The 19,629-nt window shown below is 41.6% G+C and overlaps 2 protein-coding genes and 1 long non-coding RNA gene across 3 annotated transcripts in view; 1 reads left to right on the forward strand and 2 right to left on the reverse strand.

Annotated features, from left to right (window-relative positions):
- LOC119873922 overlaps positions 1-19,629 on the forward strand; it is a 105,089-nt gene that overhangs the window by 25,289 nt on the left and 60,171 nt on the right. The window lies entirely within an intron of this gene.
- LOC119876806 (interferon alpha-1/2) lies at positions 10,218-10,917 on the reverse strand. The gene has a single exon (XM_038552517.1). The coding sequence runs from the start codon at positions 10,850-10,852 to the stop codon at positions 10,289-10,291; it is 564 nt and encodes a 187-aa protein (XP_038408445.1). The 5' UTR covers positions 10,853-10,917; the 3' UTR covers positions 10,218-10,288.
- On the reverse strand, positions 13,779-14,559 carry LOC119876807 (interferon alpha-1/2). The gene has a single exon (XM_038552518.1). The coding sequence runs from the start codon at positions 14,507-14,509 to the stop codon at positions 13,946-13,948; it is 564 nt and encodes a 187-aa protein (XP_038408446.1). The 5' UTR covers positions 14,510-14,559; the 3' UTR covers positions 13,779-13,945.

The following is a 19,629-nucleotide window of genomic DNA, read 5'->3' on the forward strand; positions in this document are numbered from 1 at the left end:
GGAATGCCACAGATCATTGCAATATTTCAGATTAGTTCACCACCCTAACAATTAATTGTTACATGCTTGGAAGCAATTGTGAAAATTATTCCACCTGCGGGGGGGAAGGTTGATAATGGGAGAGACTGTGCATATACAGAACCAGGGAACATGTGAAAATCTTGATATTCTTTAAATTTTGTTTTGAAGGTAACTGCTCTTTAAGAAAGTATGTTTTGGGCAGCCCTGGTATCTCAGTGTTTAACGCCACCTTCAGCCCAGGGCCTGATCCTGGAGACCCAGGATCGAGTCCCACATCAGGCTTCCCTGCATGGAGCCTGCTTCTCCCTCTGCTTGTGTCTCTGCCTCTCTCTCTCTCTCGATATGTCTCTCATGCATAAATAAAAGTCTTTTGGGATCCCTGGGTGGCGCAGCGGTTTGGCGCCTGCCTTTGGCCCAGGGCGTGATCCTGGAGATCCGGGATCGAATCCCACGTCGGGCTCCCGGTGCATGGAGCCTGCTTCTCCCTCCGCCTGTGTCTCTGCCTCCCTCTCTCTCTCTCTCTCTCTGACTATCATAAATAAATAAAAAATTAAAAAAATAAAAGTCTTTTAAAAAAAGAAAAGTATGTTTTTAAAAAAATGTATAAAAGCTAAGGAATTGGCTTTTTACCAATTGGAGTCTGTTCTTTCCAGAAATTAGCCTTTTTGCTCTGGAGGAAAATCTCTGCCAGGAAACAGGCTTCTGTAGAGCACAAGTCAAGTCTCCAGACTTGGTCATTGTCTTTGTCCATCTAGGCCAGATAGATGGCTCTCTTCCTTCATAAATATTTTAACAGGTCACAGAGTAAAAGGATCCTGCTTTCTAGTTCCTTTTTTCTACTGTATTGTTACATTACTTCAGCACGGACATTCCCTCATGTCCAAAAATTGTCACTAGGAGAAAATAAGAGAACAAGGCCTCTTCTAAGAGAGTCTCCAAAAACCTAGAACTTTTGCACAACTCTTGGTTTCCGTTAGTGGCTTTTGTACTTGGAAGTAAAATTGCCAGCAAGAAACCACAAGGGTAAAGGAAGCAGCTGCATGAATGGCCAGGACAGGTTAATGAGGAGTGAGTGAGGAGGGCAGAGCTCACTGGGGGTGTCTACACTGGGGGTGGGGGGGAGGAAACACTGTGATATGGTAGTGAAAGGATGGGATCTGGGAAAGCAGGGAGGATGGGAGAAATGAGCTAGGTATCAGAATATAGAGTGTATGTATATCATATACTATATATGTATACCTCTTATATTATTCTGTATGTAATTGATGAGGCATTGGTTCCCGATTCTGATTTTTAGACTATCATCATTTTGCAGTCAGTAACAGAGAAGACTAGAAGAAGTTCACTATTCTCTTCTAGATCTTTATGAATAAATAGTAAAATAGCCACAGCTCTTAAGGTTTCATTCAGTGGAAAATACTCTGCTATGTGCTGCTAAGTGTTCTAGATTATTTAATACTCACAACTTAAGGAACATTACCAGCCTCCTTTACATTTGAGAAACTGAGGTCCAAAGAGGTTAAGTGAATTATTCAGGGTCAAACATCTAGATTCTTAGCAAAGTCTAGATGCAGTACCATCCTATATCACATGTCATATATATTTCTTTCAATTCTTACTTTGAAATTCTCTCATATTTTAATCCCAAATTTACATACTTTCTTGCTATCTTTTTTGAGGATACTTTTGCTTTTTATGGATTTTCACCTAATTTTGGCATTTAGATATTGGAAAAGAGAAAGTTTCTGACTCACTTTCATTTTTTCATCTTATGAAGAAGTGTCCTTGGCCATTATATTCGTTGCAAATTCATTATTTATTAATGTCTAAGAGTTTATCATTTTTTTTTCTGAAGTCATTGGCCTACCTAAAGATGGAAACTCAATTTAGTTAGGAAGAAAGGAATCAATGGACAACTCTGGGCATATCAATCTCTATGTAGAAAAATTTAGCTGCATGTCATAACAACAGAAAATGCAGTGTAAGAAAGAGGAAATAAGGTAACTGAGTTGGTAAAACACATGCCCAAAATGGTTATCAGTGACAGGTTTACAATAAAGGATGTATCTGATGTTCAAATGGTGGGAATAACTGTCCAGAAATAATTCCACAATGATTACCTGCCAGCCCAGGCAGAGATCAGTGTCAGCTCTCATGTCATATGATAGATGAAAATCAAATCTTAATGGAATACAGATTTGATGTAAGTTTGGATTTTAAAAAGGAAAGTAGTGCAGTTTTAGTCACACTGTATGAAGAAGGCTTGAACATAAGCTCCTGGCAGAAACGGGAAAACTGTCCATTATGCTGAGACAAAGAACAACATCTCCTTGAGTTTGATAATTAAGGTGACTTTATTCCTCAAGGTACAGTGAAGGAAAAAAAGGGAAGACACAAATAAAAATGATAGGAACTTTTAGAGATGGAAAATATTGAAAATATTACAAGTGAGGAACACCTGGGTGGCTTGAGTATCTGCCTTGGCTCAGGGCATGGTTCCGGAGTCCTGGGATCCAGTCCAGCATCAGGCTCCCTGCAGGGAGCCTGCTTCTCCCTCTGACTATGTCTCTGCCTCTCTCATGAATAAATAAATAAATAAATAAATAAATAAATAAATAAATAAATAAAATCTTAAAAAAGACAAAAAACAAATATTACAAGTCACATGAAAATTCAAGTAAAGATGTAAAGATCAGGAACCTTAAATGCACAACAGTAGAAGAATGTGTCCAAAAGGAACATGGCATGAAACAAGGGTCTCAGATTCTTCAAGTGCCAGAAGAGTGAGAAGGATCAACAGAACTACCTGAAGAAATGATTGCTGATAATTTTTGAAATTAGATTAAAACAACCAACCTATGCATCAAAGACGCTCAACATACCCCCAAGCAGCATAAACACACACACACACACACACACACACACACACACACACAGAGCCACAGCAAGGACATCATTGTAATATTACTGAGAAAAAGTGATATGGAAAAAGCTTGAAACAGTTACATATCAAAAGCAGGTTACGTACGAAGAAAGAGAGGCAAGAATATTTTTGGATATCTCAACAGAAATTATGCAAAGTAGGTGTCAATTCAACGACATGTTTAAAGGCTGAAGGAGGGGGAAAAAAACCTTGTTAACCTGGAATTTTATTTTCAGCAAAGAAATCCTTCAAATTAAAGGTGAAAGAAAGGCTTCCTCAGGGAAACAGAAGCCAAGAGAATTCGTCATGATCAGACCAGTACTATGTGAGTTGTTAAAGGACATTCTTGTAGTAAGGGAGAAAATAATACCAGATGGAAAATTTGAAATATATAAAACAATAAAAAATATTGAACCATTTAATACAAAATAATACAAATGTATCCAGCAGTTTAAAACACATGTGGCAGTAATAAGAAAGGCACAGCAGCCTAACACAGCCAAGGATGGAATGGTGACAAACGAAGCGTTCTAGTTTAAGAGTCTGACAATAGTATGTGGAGAGCCACATAAATGGTCAAGTGTGGTAATTGGAAATAATATGTGGTAAAGTGTATAAAGGAAACTAAACTTAAACAAGAAATAGCTAACAAGCCAATAATGGAGATATAATGGAATCATTTAAAAACTGTTGACTAATCAAGGAAAAGATAGGAAATTAAGAAAGACAGGAACAAAGAGCCATAGGAACAAATAATAGCAAGAAGGAAAACATATACCTAACAGTATACATAGACAAGTGTATATTGTCTACATTTTCCCATTAAAAAGCAGAAATTGCCATACTGGAAAAAAGTTAACCAACAAAAAAAATTTTCTGCTATCTATAAGAAACTCATTTATTTGTTTATTTATTTTTTAAAAGTTTTTATTTATTTATTTGAGAGAGAGTAAGAAAGCACAAGTTAGGGGAAAGGCAGAGGGAGAGGGAAAAGCTGACTCCCCTCTGACCAGGGAGCTGGAATCAGTGCTCTATCCTAGGACTCTGAGATCACAACCTGAGCCTACGGCCGATGCTTAACCCATTGAGCCACCCAGGTGCCCCAAGAAACTCATTTTAAACTCACATAATTGCTTAAAATTAAAAGATGGAAAAATTATACCGTGGACACACTACTTGTTAGAAATTTACCATGATTTTAAAACATTAAACCTTTTGGACTTGAGAAAAATAAATATTGCTAAACATTTAGAGGGAACTGTAATTTCTATGAAACTATTTCTTCATCATAAAGATATAACAATTCTAAATTTGAGTACGTCCAATAACAGAGATTTAAAATATATGCTAACAAACTGAAAGGAGAAACACACAAATCCACATCAACACTTCCACTCAGTAGGTGATCTCTTGAATGAATAGAATCAAAATCAGTAATGATATGAAGTAATAGAAAACAGTAGAAACCAGCTTACTGTAGCTTTGTTTGGGAAACACTTCAAATAAAACACCTAAGGCATGTATTTTTTCAGATTTCTTCAGGACAGTCATAGACTATATTCTGAGTCATAAAAAATTCCTATAGAATTAAAAGGATTGAGGTGATAAAGTTCTTTACTTGCAGTAGAAAAAAAAAATAGAAAACAATACCTACCAGAGAGATACCTGAACAATCTCCAAATATTTGGAAATTAAATAACCACATTTAAATAACTCATGGGGTACAGAAGAAATTCCAAGGGCAGTTGAAGTAAATGAAAATGAAAACACAACATATTAGGGATGCCTGGCTGGCTCAGTCGGTAGAACATACAACTCTTGATCTCAGAGTTGCAAGTTCAAGCCCCGACATTGGGTGTGGAGCCTACTTTAAAAATAAATTTAAAAAAAATTTTAAAACCTACAACATTTCACAATTTGTGAGATGTAGCTAGGCAGGATTAAAATATAATTTATGGCTTTAGATGCTCAGGCTACAGCAGAAGGAAAGTCCAAAGCCAGCATTCTTCACTTCAACTGTAACAAACTAGAAATAAAAGAAGCAATTACCGGGATCCCTGGGTGGCGCAGCGGTTTGGCGCCTGCCTTTGGCCCAGGGCGCGATCCTGGAGACCCGGGATCGAATCCCACGTCGGGCTCCCGGTGCATGGAGCCTGCTTCTCCCTCTGCCTGTGTCTCTGCCTCTCTCTCTCTCACTGTGTGCCTATCATAAATAAATAAAAATTTAAAAAATGTTTAAAATATTATAAAAAAAGAAGCAATTACTAAATAAATAAAAAGAAACAATAAGGAGAATAGTGAAAATCAAGGAAATAGAAAAACTATAAAGAAAACCAAAGAAACCAAGAACTTCTTTAAAAATTTTTTTCAGTAAATTTATGGAACCACAGCAATGCTGATCTGTAAATAAAAAGAGAAGACAACTTACCCACATTCTTATTCTTCCACTGTCCACACAGCCTATTTTTCTACCTAATTGGATCTTACCAAATGATCAATAGCACCTGTTTCCAGATCCATTGGGACAGGGTGGCCCTGTCCTTTTCTAAGAGCCCCTCAAGTTTAAACCCGTTGCTTATCAGTACTTTCTGAATATCATTCTCCTCTTGCTTCCCACTTGTGCTGGCTACACCATCTCTGTGCCTTTTGCAGGCTGTTTTCTTTTAACCTTGAAAGTTGAACATTTTCATAAGCTTTAGGTTATCTCCTCATTTTACAATCTACTTGTAAGTGACGTGTCTATCATCACACTCTGATTTGCAAATATGCAACAAACAATTCTAGATTAATATCCCCAAAATGCACTCCATTTGGAGATTCTAGATCCAAGGAAGGATGCATCTAATGGCAGACTGTCTGTGTTTAGAGGTTTCACTTGCTTTAAAGAGTTCATCTGCTTTGTGTTCCCTCTTGACATCCCTCATTCAAGCTTCTAGTGAAAGAATCTCTGGTGCTCTCTCTACCTCTCATTGTAACATGAAATACAATTGAAGTTTCTTAAGCATGATTATTGTGGTGTGTTTCTTCCTCTTCAGAATGGAAAGCTCAAAGAGAGTAGGCTTTGTGATTGCTTTCTTCACTTCTCTGTGCTCAGAGTAACCACATAATCTGGCATAGAAATATGTTGTTTTAAAATAACAAATGAAAATAAAATGATAAATAAAGGAGTGCTTTAAGTTTTTCATCCATTCTTCAATATGGGTTGCAAATTCAGGCTATCTCTTTTTTAAAAAATAAACAAATTGAAAAAATCTCCTGGAGAGGACTTCCATAAAGAAAAAAATTTAACACAAATAAGATAAACAAATTTTGTTACATCCAAATACATCATAAAGGTACATATGATATTATATGAACAAATACATTTTTTTATTTTTTTAAAGGGCATCTTGCTGAACAAATGTATTTTAAATACTGTACAAAGCAGATTAAAACCGATGAATAAATGAGTGAGAATATGAATACATTAAAGCCCTCTGTTTATTAATGATACTCATTTTATTTTATTTTTTTAAAGATTTTATTTATTTATTCATGAGAGACAGACAGAGAGAGAGAGGGAGAGAGAGAGGCAGAGACATAGGCAGAGGGAGACGCAGGCTCCATGCAGGAGCCTGATGTGGGACTTGATCCCGGGACTCCAGGATCATGCCCTGGGCCGAAGGCAGGCGCTAAACTGCTGAGCCACCCAGGGATCCCCAGTGATACTCATTTTAAATTCCTGATCTGACAATCCCCAAATCTCTCCCATATCTTAGTCTAGTTGTGGTGCATGTTGTGTCTCTTCAGGCTGAGTCTTTTGCTTTTTAGCATGCCTTGTAAACTTTGTTAAAAGCTGAACATGACATACTGGGTACAACTGGGAACTGATATAAATTGGCCTTGGGCTGAGTTTTACATTTATCTTGCTAGGACTCAGGGTGTCTTTGCTCTTTGCTGTGAGTGTGTGTGTTAAAGGCTAAAATTTCTTTTTGTGTCCATGCTTTTACCTCCCCTTTGTCTTTGAGTTTCCCTACAGCCTTCTTCTTACCTAAAGGCTGAAATGTCCAGTTCTTTCTCTTGGAAATCTTGTTATTATACAGGAACTCTATTAGGTGGTAGTAGGGATGGGGGATGGGAAGTGTTCTCTAATCCTATGATTGTGGCTCTGACTTTTAGTGAGCCTGTGTCCCTAAGCTCTGACCTTCACAAAAGCTTCCCAGTTTGTTTGGTTTTTTTTTACCACCCTGCTAGGGGAGACAGGAAAGTTAGAGGGACTTGCAGTTCTGCATTTCCCATCCCGAGTGGAAGAGGAAAGAGGGCTGAACTTGGATTAACTTTCCCCCAGGTGGACGAGGCTCTGGGAATATAGTTTCCCCGGAAGGCAGGCCTTTGTGCAGGGGAATGGGAGTATTCCCATTGACTTCTTTTTTCCTTCCCTCTTTTTTTTTTTTTTTATAAATTTTTATTTATTTATGATAGTCACACACAGATAGAGAGAGAGAGGCAGAGACACAGGCAGATGGAGAAGCAGGCTCCATGCACTGGGAGCCCGACGTGGGATTCGATCCCGGGTCTCCAGGATCGCGCCCTGGGCCAAAGGCAGGCGCCAAACCGCTGCGCCACCCAGGGATCCCGACTTCTTTTTTCCTTACACTGCTGGAAGCACCAGAATCTTTCTCTGATCTTTACAGTGAGAACATGGGGGAGGCACCCAAAGGCAAAAACTCACAAAATGTGTGTGGCCCCCACAGATAGGATATCTTGCTGCTTTTCAATCTCATAGTGATGCTGCTCATCACTATGGAACTTCCAGTAATTCTTCAATTTTAGCTTCAGTGTTCCTACTAGTACTAGCCTGAGCTGTGGTTTCCCAGGACTCTGAGATCATGACCTGAGCCTAAGGCAGACTCTTAACTCATTGAGCCACCCAGGCAAACCCAAGGAATCAATCTTAAATACTTTTCTCATGCCCTACTCTTGTAATGTGACCACTTCTGTTCCTAGGCTATTAGTTAATGGAGTTGCTTATAAATCACAGACACAAATATCCATTTTCCGAAGAATATTTACACTTGGGTGTACAGGTGTCAATCGCAGGAGATATCTAATGCTTCTGTTATTGTTTCCTGACTTAACTTATTGCACCTTGTGCTCAGAGAACTCCATTTCCCCTTCTTCTCATTATACTTCTTAAGGTAAAAGATACTACTTCAATATGACTATTGTTTTGAGGTTGGTTTCTCTAAACACTCAATGCTACAAACACGATTGGATTTGTTATGTCCACCTTTATCTTGACAGCAACACACAAACTGGCTTAGAGAAAGTCTCTTCTTAACGTGTACAATGAATAACGTAATAATGAGTAAGTGCATTATATTCTACATTTTCTCAATGAGTTAAATCGGATTATTTGTTTTAAAAAAATAAACACGAGATTTATCTATACAGAGTATTTACTGAAATAATAAATTGAAAAATATAAAGAAAATACTTTTTCTCTAACCATAAAATGAAAGTATAATAATATTCTTAAAGGTGAAAATAATCTTATAAAAGTCGAATAAGTTGTTATATACACCGGTAAATAGATCTGCAAGGTTATCTAAAATCAACTACAGCTTCTAGGGTTGACATGTAACTAAAATCTCCTGACATTTGAAAAATTGATTCAATCAAGTCATCATTATACCAGACATAATGTTTTGAAATGCCAGAGCAAAAACGAGAGGGATATTATGAGTAAGGGAGATTCAATTCCTTAGGGAGGTGGGCAGGGGACCCATGTAAATGAGCTCAGAATCTTGGAAGCCTTATCACAAAGATTGGTGGCTGAATGTTCAATTTCAGGGACACTACGCAAATACAGACCAAGGATATCACAAAACTCTATCTCAAATCAATTTCCTTACGCAGCTAAATAATCATAGAATATATCTTGATTTTGGGAGAATGAAAGAGAGAGAGAAAGAGAGAGACAGAGAGAGAGAAAGCAATATATAGAGCATGAGTAGGGGAGGAGAGGGAGTAGGAGACATGCAACTGAGAAGAAGCCCAATGACAGGCTCCATCCCAGGACCCTGGGAATAGAGATCCAGCCAAAGACAGACGCCTCATGGAAAGGCCACCCAGGCGACTCAGGAACAAAGAATCCTCTAGAGTCTCTGCCATTGTGGGGAGCCTGATGTGGGGATCCATCCAATCATCCTGAGATGAGGATCTCCGCTGAAACCAAGATCGGGCTGGTTACCCGACCTTACCTTACCGGTCCCCTGGGTGTAACGGGGACGTGCCCTCCGGTCCATAATGGTCTGTCATCAGGAGCAAAAGAAGACAACAAGGCCTCTCGGAGGAGAGTTTCCAAAAAGGAGGGAGCCTCCACAGACTCTGGGCTTCAGTGAGTGGCTTGCCCTTAGAAGTCACATGGCCACACAGGATCCACAAGGGAATCCATCTGGAGACCACTTCTCCTTTGGGACTCTGTTCCCTTGGCAGCGCTTCCATTGCTAGGCTTCAAGGGAACGGACCGGCTTGTAACTGGCAGACCCCAATAGGCATTTTCTGAAGGATATTGGCACTGGGACATCCACCAGTCTAATAGGGAAGGTATTATCTAGTGCTGCTTGATTATATTTCCGGATATGCCTGCTTCCTTTTCTGCTTACAGAGTTCCTATGTCCCTTCTTCTTGTTGTTGTACCGTGTGCTATGACTGCCATCACTTCAATCTGCTGGTTGTTTGGAGGTTTGTTTTTTCTCGACAGAACTCAGAGATACAGGGTAGGAGATGGGATCGGTCGTGTGCACCCTCAGCCTGACAGGCACATACGCACTGGCATCGAGGAGGACTATGGGTTGACTTCTCATGAGAGTAACAGAATCCTGAGGAGAAGAGTCATACGATCCACTCTTTCATCAGATTCTCTTCTGATTCCCTCCGTCTCGAAAGAAACCACAAATGCAAGAATGCTTGCAGAGAACGGTTTAATGAACAAAAGAATAAAAAACTTAATAAATAGAAAGCATCCCCACTCCCCCTGAATCACAGAGTGACGGTACACCTACTAGTATACAAAGAGAACCCAGTTGAGCCATAAATACAAATAAATAAATAAATAAATAAATAAATAAATAAATAAATAAACGAATGAGTAGTAAGTAGAGAGATGGGCAAGGTTATGTGAAAGTAAGCGGCGTTGGTCGACTTGACTTGATGGTGCTGCCCCGTCCTGAACACGTTGGACACCCGATTGCCTTCGTGTCACCGTGACGGCAGGCGTGAGCTTCTCTGAGGCGGCAGGACACGTGCAAGTGTGCTCTGATCAGTCAGGGAATGTCATTTCCGTGCGGACCCGGGCGGGTCTCATTTCCTCCTCCTGATTCTTTCTTGCAAGATTGTCGAGGAGAAGAAGGATCTCCCGATTTCTGCTCGGACCATCTCCCAGGCACACGGGCTGTGGTTCCTGTCTTGCAGGTAGAGGGAGATCCTTTGGAAGTAGGTCCTCAGGGTGGAGTCCTCATGCATGAGGGGGGTCTCGGCCAGCCCCGCCTCCTGCAGGGGACAGGCCTCCAGGTCATCCAGCTGCTCAGAGAGCCCCGAGCACAGTTCCTCCAGGAGAGTCATGTTCCAAGGAGCAGAGGACGTGTCCGGGCAGAAGAGGTGGAAGACCTTCTGGGTCATCACGTGGACCACAGAGAGGGCCTGCGCCTCCTGGAGCCGCTGGCCATCAAACAGCTCCTTGGGGAAGGCAAAGTCATTGGTGTAGTGGTCACAAGAGCCGGCGGAGAGTCTCCTCATCTGTCCCAGGAGCGTCAGGACCCTCCAGTTGCGCAGGCCGTGGGTGTCGGGCAGGTGGCAAGCCAGACAGCACAGGGAGTGGCAGCTGAGCAGCACCAGGGCCACCGAGAAGGAGCAGGGCAGGGCCATCGGGGATCCTGCAGGGGCTGTGGGCCTGGCTGCGCTGGGCAAGTGTGGGAACCGCGGCTTCAGCTTCTCTGAGCATCTTCCCTCGTGTGTGGGGCTTAAGTAGGCAACAGACGCGTTTTCCATTTCTGAACGTCTCCCTCACTTTCTACTTCTCTTTTTGCTTTCCTTTATGATGCACTTTCGACTGGCTCTAGAGCACTGTTTCCCAACTACATGGGCGTGCTTGTCATGACTGCCCTTGCCTCCAGAGTCTTCTGGATTGGCTTTTCACGCATCATCCAGAAAAGTTCGGAACCCGGATGCGCTGTCTCTAGAGTACAGTGTATGTCCCATGCTCCTATCTGAACTTTGGACATACACAACCCCGTGTCGGTTCACCCTTCTCATGTGAAGGCGACGCAGGGTTAAGGATGTCTAACGCTGGTAAACATGAAGGCCAATTGTTAGGCTTCCGACGTGGAATGGGATGGCCAACGTTGAAGAGGGACCTATCGAGTACTGATAGGTACATGATTTCTGATACGGAAAGCACATATGCAGGTGAACCATGTCTACAAAGACAAGAGAATGAACGCAGAGTCTCTCCCAATTTAGAACGATGCCGAACTGCTGATCGGAATCGAAGAGTTGAATTACTTCCTTGACATGTGTTTCTGCAGTAAGGCCATTTCATGTTGCCTCGGCTGACAAAGTGATCTCTTGCCTCACCTGCGACTCCGTACTCATCAAGGTGTTTTCAAAACTCCTTTTTTTCTGTTTTGCACTGTGTCCAGTTACTGATGCGTTGACTGACTTTCGTAAAGTCAAACGATCATGCAGAATCTCTTTGTTCTGAAATGCTGAAAGCCCACATCACCTCCAGGCTCCCACAGAAGCCACATCCACAAAGCGCCAAAGGCAGCTCCCAAGTCAGCCAAGGCCACCTCTCCCAGTGACTTTGAGATCCAGGAACGGATGGAGAGAAAGTCCTCTGCTCACAGGGGCCTGTCATTCCTAGGTGTGTCGCCCTCCTCGGCACACATTTCAGGGCTCTTCCACTAATTCAACGGCCATGCTTCTTGTGTGGTACTCAAGAAAGCCCAAGGAGAGACAACAAACAGGAAGCAAGAAGCTTTGGCTGGGGCCCTCCCAGACTGAGCTTTGGAGAGCCTACAGACCACTGGACTATCTAAGACTAGTTCACAGAGCCCAGAATCTTGGAAGCCTTGTCACAGGGATTCCCTCAGGTGGCTGAAGGTTCATTTCCAGGGACACTATGCAGATACAGACCACGGAGGTGGGAAAAGTCTCTCTACGTCGTTTTTTTTTTCTGCGCAGCTAACTACTCGTAAAAGATATCTTGATTTTTAGAGAAAGAGAGGGAGAGAGAGAGAGAGTGAAAGCAATATAGAGAGCAGCATGAGCAGGGGAGGAGAGGGAGTAGCAGACACCCACCTGAGAAGGAGCCCGATGACAGGCTCCATCCAAGGACCCTGGGATTGGCGATCCAGCCAAAGACAGATGCCTCATGGAACGAGCCACCCAGGTGCCCCAGGGACAAGGAATCCTCTGCAGTCTCTGCGCTTGTGGGGAGCCTGATGTGGGGTTCCATCCACCCGCCCTGAGATGAGGATCTCAGCTGAAACCAAGATCTGGCTGCTTACCCGACCTTGCCAACCACATTGCCTACCTCGCTGCTCTTTGGAACACTGTATTTTCCAGAGGGGGAGAGAGACAGCGAGAGCGAGAGCGAGAGCGAGAGAGAGCGAGAGAGAAAAGCTGAGGAAATTGGCTTTTTACACTCTCTGAATCCGTTCCTCCTAGAAAACCTGTTTTTACCTCGGGAGATGAATCACACAGCAGGGGCAACCTGATGCACACAACACAAGCCAGGTGTCCAGGCCTGGTCACTATCTCAGTGCATTGCTGGCTGTAGGGGGCAGTCTTCTGCTGTAGAGCATCGGACAGACCACCGAGTCCAATCCTCCCGCTTTGTCTTTGCTTGTTCCTACAGCCACTGTCCCCTGGTTGTAACGGGGACGTGCCCTCCGGTCCATAATGGTCTGTCATCAGGAGCAAAAGAAGACAACAAGGCCTCTCGGAGGAGAGTTTCCAAAAAGGAGGGAGCCTCCACAGACTCTGGGCTTCAGTGAGTGGCTTGCCCTTAGAAGTCACATGGCCACACAGGATCCACAAGGGAATCCATCTGGAGACCACTTCTCCTTTGGGACTCTGTTCCCTTGGCAGCGCTTCCATTGCTAGGCTTCAAGGGAACGGACCGGCTTGTAACTGGCAGACCCCAATAGGCATTTTCTGAAGGATATTGGCACTGGGACATCCACCAGTCTAATAGGGAAGGTATTATCTAGTGCTGCTTGATTATATTTCCGGATATGCCTGCTTCCTTTTCTGCTTACAGAGTTCCTATGTCCCTTCTTCTTGTTGTTGTACCGTGTGCTATGACTGCCATCACTTCAATCTGCTGGTTGTTTGGAGGTTTGTTTTTTCTCGACAGAACTCAGAGATACAGGGTAGGAGATGGGATCGGTCGTGTGCACCCTCAGCCTGACAGGCACATACGCACTGGCATCGAGGAGGACTATGGGTTGACTTCTCATGAGAGTAACAGAATCCTGAGGAGAAGAGTCATACGATCCACTCTTTCATCAGATTCTCTTCTGATTCCCTCCGTCTCGAAAGAAACCACAAATGCAAGAATGCTTGCAGAGAACGGTTTAATGAACAAAAGAATAAAAAACTTAATAAATAGAAAGCATCCCCACTCCCCCTGAATCACAGAGTGACGGTACACCTACTAGTATACAAAGAGAACCCAGTTGAGCCATAAATACAAATAAATAAATAAATAAATAAATAAATAAATAAATAAATAAACGAATGAGTAGTAAGTAGAGAGATGGGCAAGGTTATGTGAAAGTAAGCGGTGTTTGTCGACTTGACTTGATGGTGCTGCCCCGTCCTGAACACGTTGGACACCCGATTGCCTTCGTGTCACCGTGACGGCAGGCGTGAGCTTCTCTGAGGCGGCAGGACACGTGCAAGTGTGCTCTGATCAGTCAGGGAATGTCATTTCCGTGCGGACCCGGGCGGGTCTCATTTCCTCCTCCTGATTCTTTCTTGCAAGATTGTCGAGGAGAAGAAGGATCTCCCGATTTCTGCTCGGACCATCTCCCAGGCACACGGGCTGTGGTTCCTGTCTTGCAGGTAGAGGGAGATCCTTTGGAAGTAGGTCCTCAGGGTGGAGTCCTCATGCATGAGGGGGGTCTCGGCCAGCCCCGCCTCCTGCAGGGGACAGGCCTCCAGGTCATCCAGCTGCTCAGAGAGCCCCGAGCACAGTTCCTCCAGGAGAGTCATGTTCCAAGGAGCAGAGGACGTGTCCGGGCAGAAGAGGTGGAAGACCTTCTGGGTCATCACGTGGACCACAGAGAGGGCCTGCGCCTCCTGGAGCCGCTGGCCATCAAACAGCTCCTTGGGGAAGGCAAAGTCATTGGTGTAGTGGTCACAAGAGCCGGCGGAGAGTCTCCTCATCTGTCCCAGGAGCGTCAGGACCCTCCAGTTGCGCAGGCCGTGGGTGTCGGGCAGGTGGCAAGCCAGACAGCACAGGGAGTGGCAGCTGAGCAGCACCAGGGCCACCGAGAAGGAGCAGGGCAGGGCCATCGGGGATCCTGCAGGGGCTGTGGGCCTGGCTGCGCTGGGCAAGTGTGGGAACCGCGGCTTCAGCTTCTCTGAGCATCTTCCCTCGTGTGTGGGGCTTAAGTAGGCAACAGACGCGTTTTCCATTTCTGAACGTCTCCCTCACTTTCTACTTCTCTTTTTGCTTTCCCTTATGCACTTTCTCCATGGGTTTAGAGTACTGTTGCCTTCCATTTATTTTTTTTTTCATGCCTCTTGCTTCCAGAGTGTTTTTGGGTGGTTTTTAAAAATTTATTTTTTTAAAAGTTTTCATTTATTTATTCAGGAGAGACACACAGAAACAGAGACACAGACATAGGCAGAGGGAGAAGAAGGCTCCGTGTAGGGAGCCCAAATGGGACTCGGTACCCAGGACCTGGGATCTTGCCCTGAGCCAAAGATAGATGCTCAACCACTGAGCTACTCAGGCAACCCTTTCTGGATGTTTTTAGTGAACATTCCTAGAATACTTAATAGCATGGATACATAGTACATATAATTATGTGTTGTATTTATACCTGTGGTTTATATGTAAAAAAGAAAGTGTAAAGTTTACCTAATACAGGTTTGCGGATGACTAAAGATTTTTATCTAAAAGTTAAATTTTACAGCTATTGATGTTTAAGTACGTAAACTAAATTTGGTGAGTGACTTCTCATTTCTTTACTCATACAAATTGAAATAGATAAGGTGCATATGCAAATTAACAATTTCTAAAAAGACATAATAATGATTTCAGTGTATTTAAACATTTAAAATTATTCCCAATTGCTAAAAGCTAGTGAAAAATTAAAGAATTAACATTCCTTAGGATAATTGAAGTGTATTGTTGCCTCATATTACAAAATAATTTTTAACTTTTATTAATTGTATTAATTTTAATAATTTAAACTGTTTAATTCTATATACTACACCTGCTGCTAGATACTCTTGTATGTAATGTCAGAATATTTTTTCTGTTTAGCATTATATAATTACTGATATGTTGAATAAGTTTAATAGAATTAAATCATAAAATATCATCTATTTGTTTTTAATTGCCAAAGCCAGCATGACATCAAGGCTCAGACAAGTATCATCTATAAGACAGCCAATGGCAGCTCAAAAGTAAGCAAAGATCACCTCTCTAGGAAGATTTTGAGGTCTAAGAAATGATGGAAAGAAATTCTTGCAAGCCTAAAGTATTCCTGCTATTCCTAGGCTTGTCACACTGATCTTGCAGGCAATTTGTGTCTTCCAAATATTCAATGTCAATGCTTGTGTGGTACCCAAGAAAACCCAATTAGAGACATTAAATACTAAGGAAGAAGGTTTCGTTAGGCCTCTCCAGGGTCAAGCTTTGGAATGCCACAGATCATTGCAATATTTCAGATTAGTTCACCACCCTAACAATTAATTGTTACATGCTTGGAAGCAATTGTGAAAATTATTCCACCTGCGGGGGGGAAGGTTGATAATGGGAGAGACTGTGCATATACAGAACCAGGGAACATGTGAAAATCTTGATATTCTTTAAATTTTGTTTTGAAGGTAACTGCTCTTTAAGAAAAGTATGTTTTGGGCAGCCCTGGTATCTCAGTGTTTAACGCCACCTTCAGCCCAGGGCCTGATCCTGGAGACCCAGGATCGAGTCCCACATCAGGCTTCCCTGCATGGAGCCTGCTTCTCCCTCTGCTTGTGTCTCTGCCTCTCTCTCTCTCTCGATATGTCTCTCATGCATAAATAAAAGTCTTTTGGGATCCCTGGGTGGCGCAGCGGTTTGGCGCCTGCCTTTGGCCCAGGGCGTGATCCTGGAGACCCGGGATCGAATCCCACGTCGGGCTCCCGGTGCATGGAGCCTGCTTCTCCCTCCGCCTGTGTCTCTGCCTCCCTCTCTCTCTCTCTCTCTCTGACTATCATAAATAAATAAAAAATTAAAAAAAATAAAAGTCTTTTAAAAAAAAGAAAAGTATGTTTTTAAAAAAAATGTATAAAAGCTAAGGAATTGGCTTTTTACCAATTGGAGTCTGTTCTTTCCAGAAATTAGCCTTTTTTGCTCTGGAGGAAAATCTCCTGCCAGGAAACAGGCTTCTGTAGAGCACAAGTCAAGTCTCCAGACTTGGTCATTGTCTTTGTCCATCTAGGCCAGATAGATGGCTCTCTTCCTTCATAAATATTTTAACAGGTCACAGAGTAAAAGGATCCTGCTTTCTAGTTCCTTTTTTTCTACTGTATTGTTACATTACTTCAGCACGGACATTCCCTCATGTCCAAAAATTGTCACTAGGAGAAAAATAAGAGAACAAGGCCTCTTCTAAGAGAGTCTCCAAAAACCTAGAACTTTTGCACAACTCTTGGTTTCCGTTAGTGGCTTTTGTACTTGGAAGTAAAATTGCCAGCAAGAAACCACAAGGGTAAAGGAAGCAGCTGCATGAATGGCCAGGACAGGTTAATGAGGAGTGAGTGAGGAGGGCAGAGCTCACTGGGGGTGTCTACACTGGGGGGTGGGGGGGAGGAAACACTGTGATATGGTAGTGAAAGGATGGGATCTGGGAAAGCAGGGAGGATGGGAGAAATGAGCTAGGTATCAGAATATAGAGTGTATGTATATCATATACTATATATGTATACCTCTTATATTATTCTGTATGTAATTGATGAGGCATTGGTTCCCGATTCTGATTTTTAGACTATCATCATTTTGCAGTCAGTAACAGAGAAGACTAGAAGAAGTTCACTATTCTCTTCTAGATCTTTATGAATAAATAGTAAAATAGCCACAGCTCTTAAGGTTTCATTCAGTGGAAAATACTCTGCTATGTGCTGCTAAGTGTTCTAGATTATTTAATACTCACAACTTAAGGAACATTACCAGCCTCCTTTACATTTGAGAAACTGAGGTCCAAAGAGGTTAAGTGAATTATTCAGGGTCAAACATCTAGATTTCTTAGCAAAGTCTAGATGCAGTACCATCCTATATCACATGTCATATATATTTCTTTCAATTCTTACTTTGAAATTCTCTCATATTTTAATCCCAAATTTACATACTTTCTTGCTATCTTTTTTGAGGATACTTTTGCTTTTTATGGATTTTCACCTAATTTTGGCATTTAGATATTGGAAAAGAGAAAGTTTCTGACTCACTTTCATTTTTTCATCTTATGAAGAAGTGTCCTTGGCCATTATATTCGTTGCAAATTCATTATTTATTAATGTCTAAGAGTTTATCATTTTTTTTTCTGAAGTCATTGGCCTACCTAAAGATGGAAACTCAATTTAGTTAGGAAGAAAGGAATCAATGGACAACTCTGGGCATATCAATCTCTATGTAGAAAAATTTAGCTGCATGTCATAACAACAGAAAATGCAGTGTAAGAAAGAGGAAAATAAGGTAACTGAGTTGGTAAAACACATGCCCAAAATGGTTATCAGTGACAGGTTTACAATAAAGGATGTATCTGATGTTCAAATGGTGGGAATAACTGTCCAGAAATAATTCCACAATGATTACCTGCCAGCCCAGGCAGAGATCAGTGTCAGCTCTCATGTCATATGATAGATGAAAATCAAATCTTAATGGAATACAGATTTGATGTAAGTTTGGATTTTAAAAAGGAAAGTAGTGCAGTTTTAGTCACACTGTATGAAGAAGGCTTGAACATAAGCTCCTGGCAGAAACGGGAAAACTGTCCATTATGCTGAGACAAAGAACAACATCTCCTTGAGTTTGATAATTAAGGTGACTTTATTCCTCAAGGTACAGTGAAGGAAAAAAAGGGAAGACACAAATAAAAATGATAGGAACTTTTAGAGATGGAAAATATTGAAAATATTACAAGTGAGGAACACCTGGGTGGCTTGAGTATCTGCCTTGGCTCAGGGCATGGTTCCGGAGTCCTGGGATCCAGTCCAGCATCAGGCTCCCTGCAGGGAGCCTGCTTCTCCCTCTGACTATGTCTCTGCCTCTCTCATGAATAAATAAATAAATAAATAAATAAATAAATAAATAAATAAATAAAATCTTAAAAAAAGACAAAAAACAAATATTACAAGTCACATGAAAATTCAAGTAAAGATGTAAAGATCAGGAACCTTAAATGCACAACAGTAGAAGAATGTGTCCAAAAGGAACATGGCATGAAACAAGGGTCTCAGATTCTTCAAGTGCCAGAAGAGTGAGAAGGATCAACAGAACTACCTGAAGAAATGATTGCTGATAATTTTTGAAATTAGATTAAAACAACCAACCTATGCATCAAAGACGCTCAACATACCCCCAAGCAGCATAAACACACACACACACACACACACACACACACACACAGAGCCACAGCAAGGACATCATTGTAATATTACTGAGAAAAAGTGATATGGAAAAAGCTTGAAACAGTTACATATCAAAAGCAGGTTACGTACGAAGAAAGAGAGGCAAGAATATTTTTGGATATCTCAACAGAAATTATGCAAAGTAGGTGTCAATTCAACGACATGTTTAAAGGCTGAAGGAGGGGGAAAAAAACCTTGTTAACCTGGAATTTTATTTTCAGCAAAGAAATCCTTCAAATTAAAGGTGAAAGAAAGGCTTCCTCAGGGAAACAGAAGCCAAGAGAATTCGTCATGATCAGACCAGTACTATGTGAGTTGTTAAAGGACATTCTTGTAGTAAGGGAGAAAATAATACCAGATGGAAAATTTGAAATATATAAAACAATAAAAAATATTGAACCATTTAATACAAAATAATACAAATGTATCCAGCAGTTTAAAACACATGTGGCAGTAATAAGAAAGGCACAGCAGCCTAACACAGCCAAGGATGGAATGGTGACAAACGAAGCGTTCTAGTTTAAGAGTCTGACAATAGTATGTGGAGAGCCACATAAATGGTCAAGTGTGGTAATTGGAAATAATATGTGGTAAAGTGTATAAAGGAAACTAAACTTAAACAAGAAATAGCTAACAAGCCAATAATGGAGATATAATGGAATCATTTAAAAACTGTTGACTAATCAAGGAAAAGATAGGAAATTAAGAAAGACAGGAACAAAGAGCCATAGGAACAAATAATAGCAAGAAGGAAAACATATACCTAACAGTATACATAGACAAGTGTATATTGTCTA

This window comes from Canis lupus, chromosome 11 (genome assembly GCF_011100685.1).
Source record: "Canis lupus familiaris isolate Mischka breed German Shepherd chromosome 11, alternate assembly UU_Cfam_GSD_1.0, whole genome shotgun sequence".
Lineage (NCBI taxonomy): Eukaryota > Metazoa > Chordata > Mammalia > Carnivora > Canidae > Canis > Canis lupus.

Bases quoted from the DNA above. Each gene is read 5' to 3' on its own strand.
- LOC119876806 (XM_038552517.1), bottom strand. From the start codon at position 10,852: ATGGCCCTGCCCTGCTCCTTCTCGGTGGCCCTGGTGCTGCTCAGCTGC.
- LOC119876807 (XM_038552518.1), bottom strand. From the start codon at position 14,509: ATGGCCCTGCCCTGCTCCTTCTCGGTGGCCCTGGTGCTGCTCAGCTGC.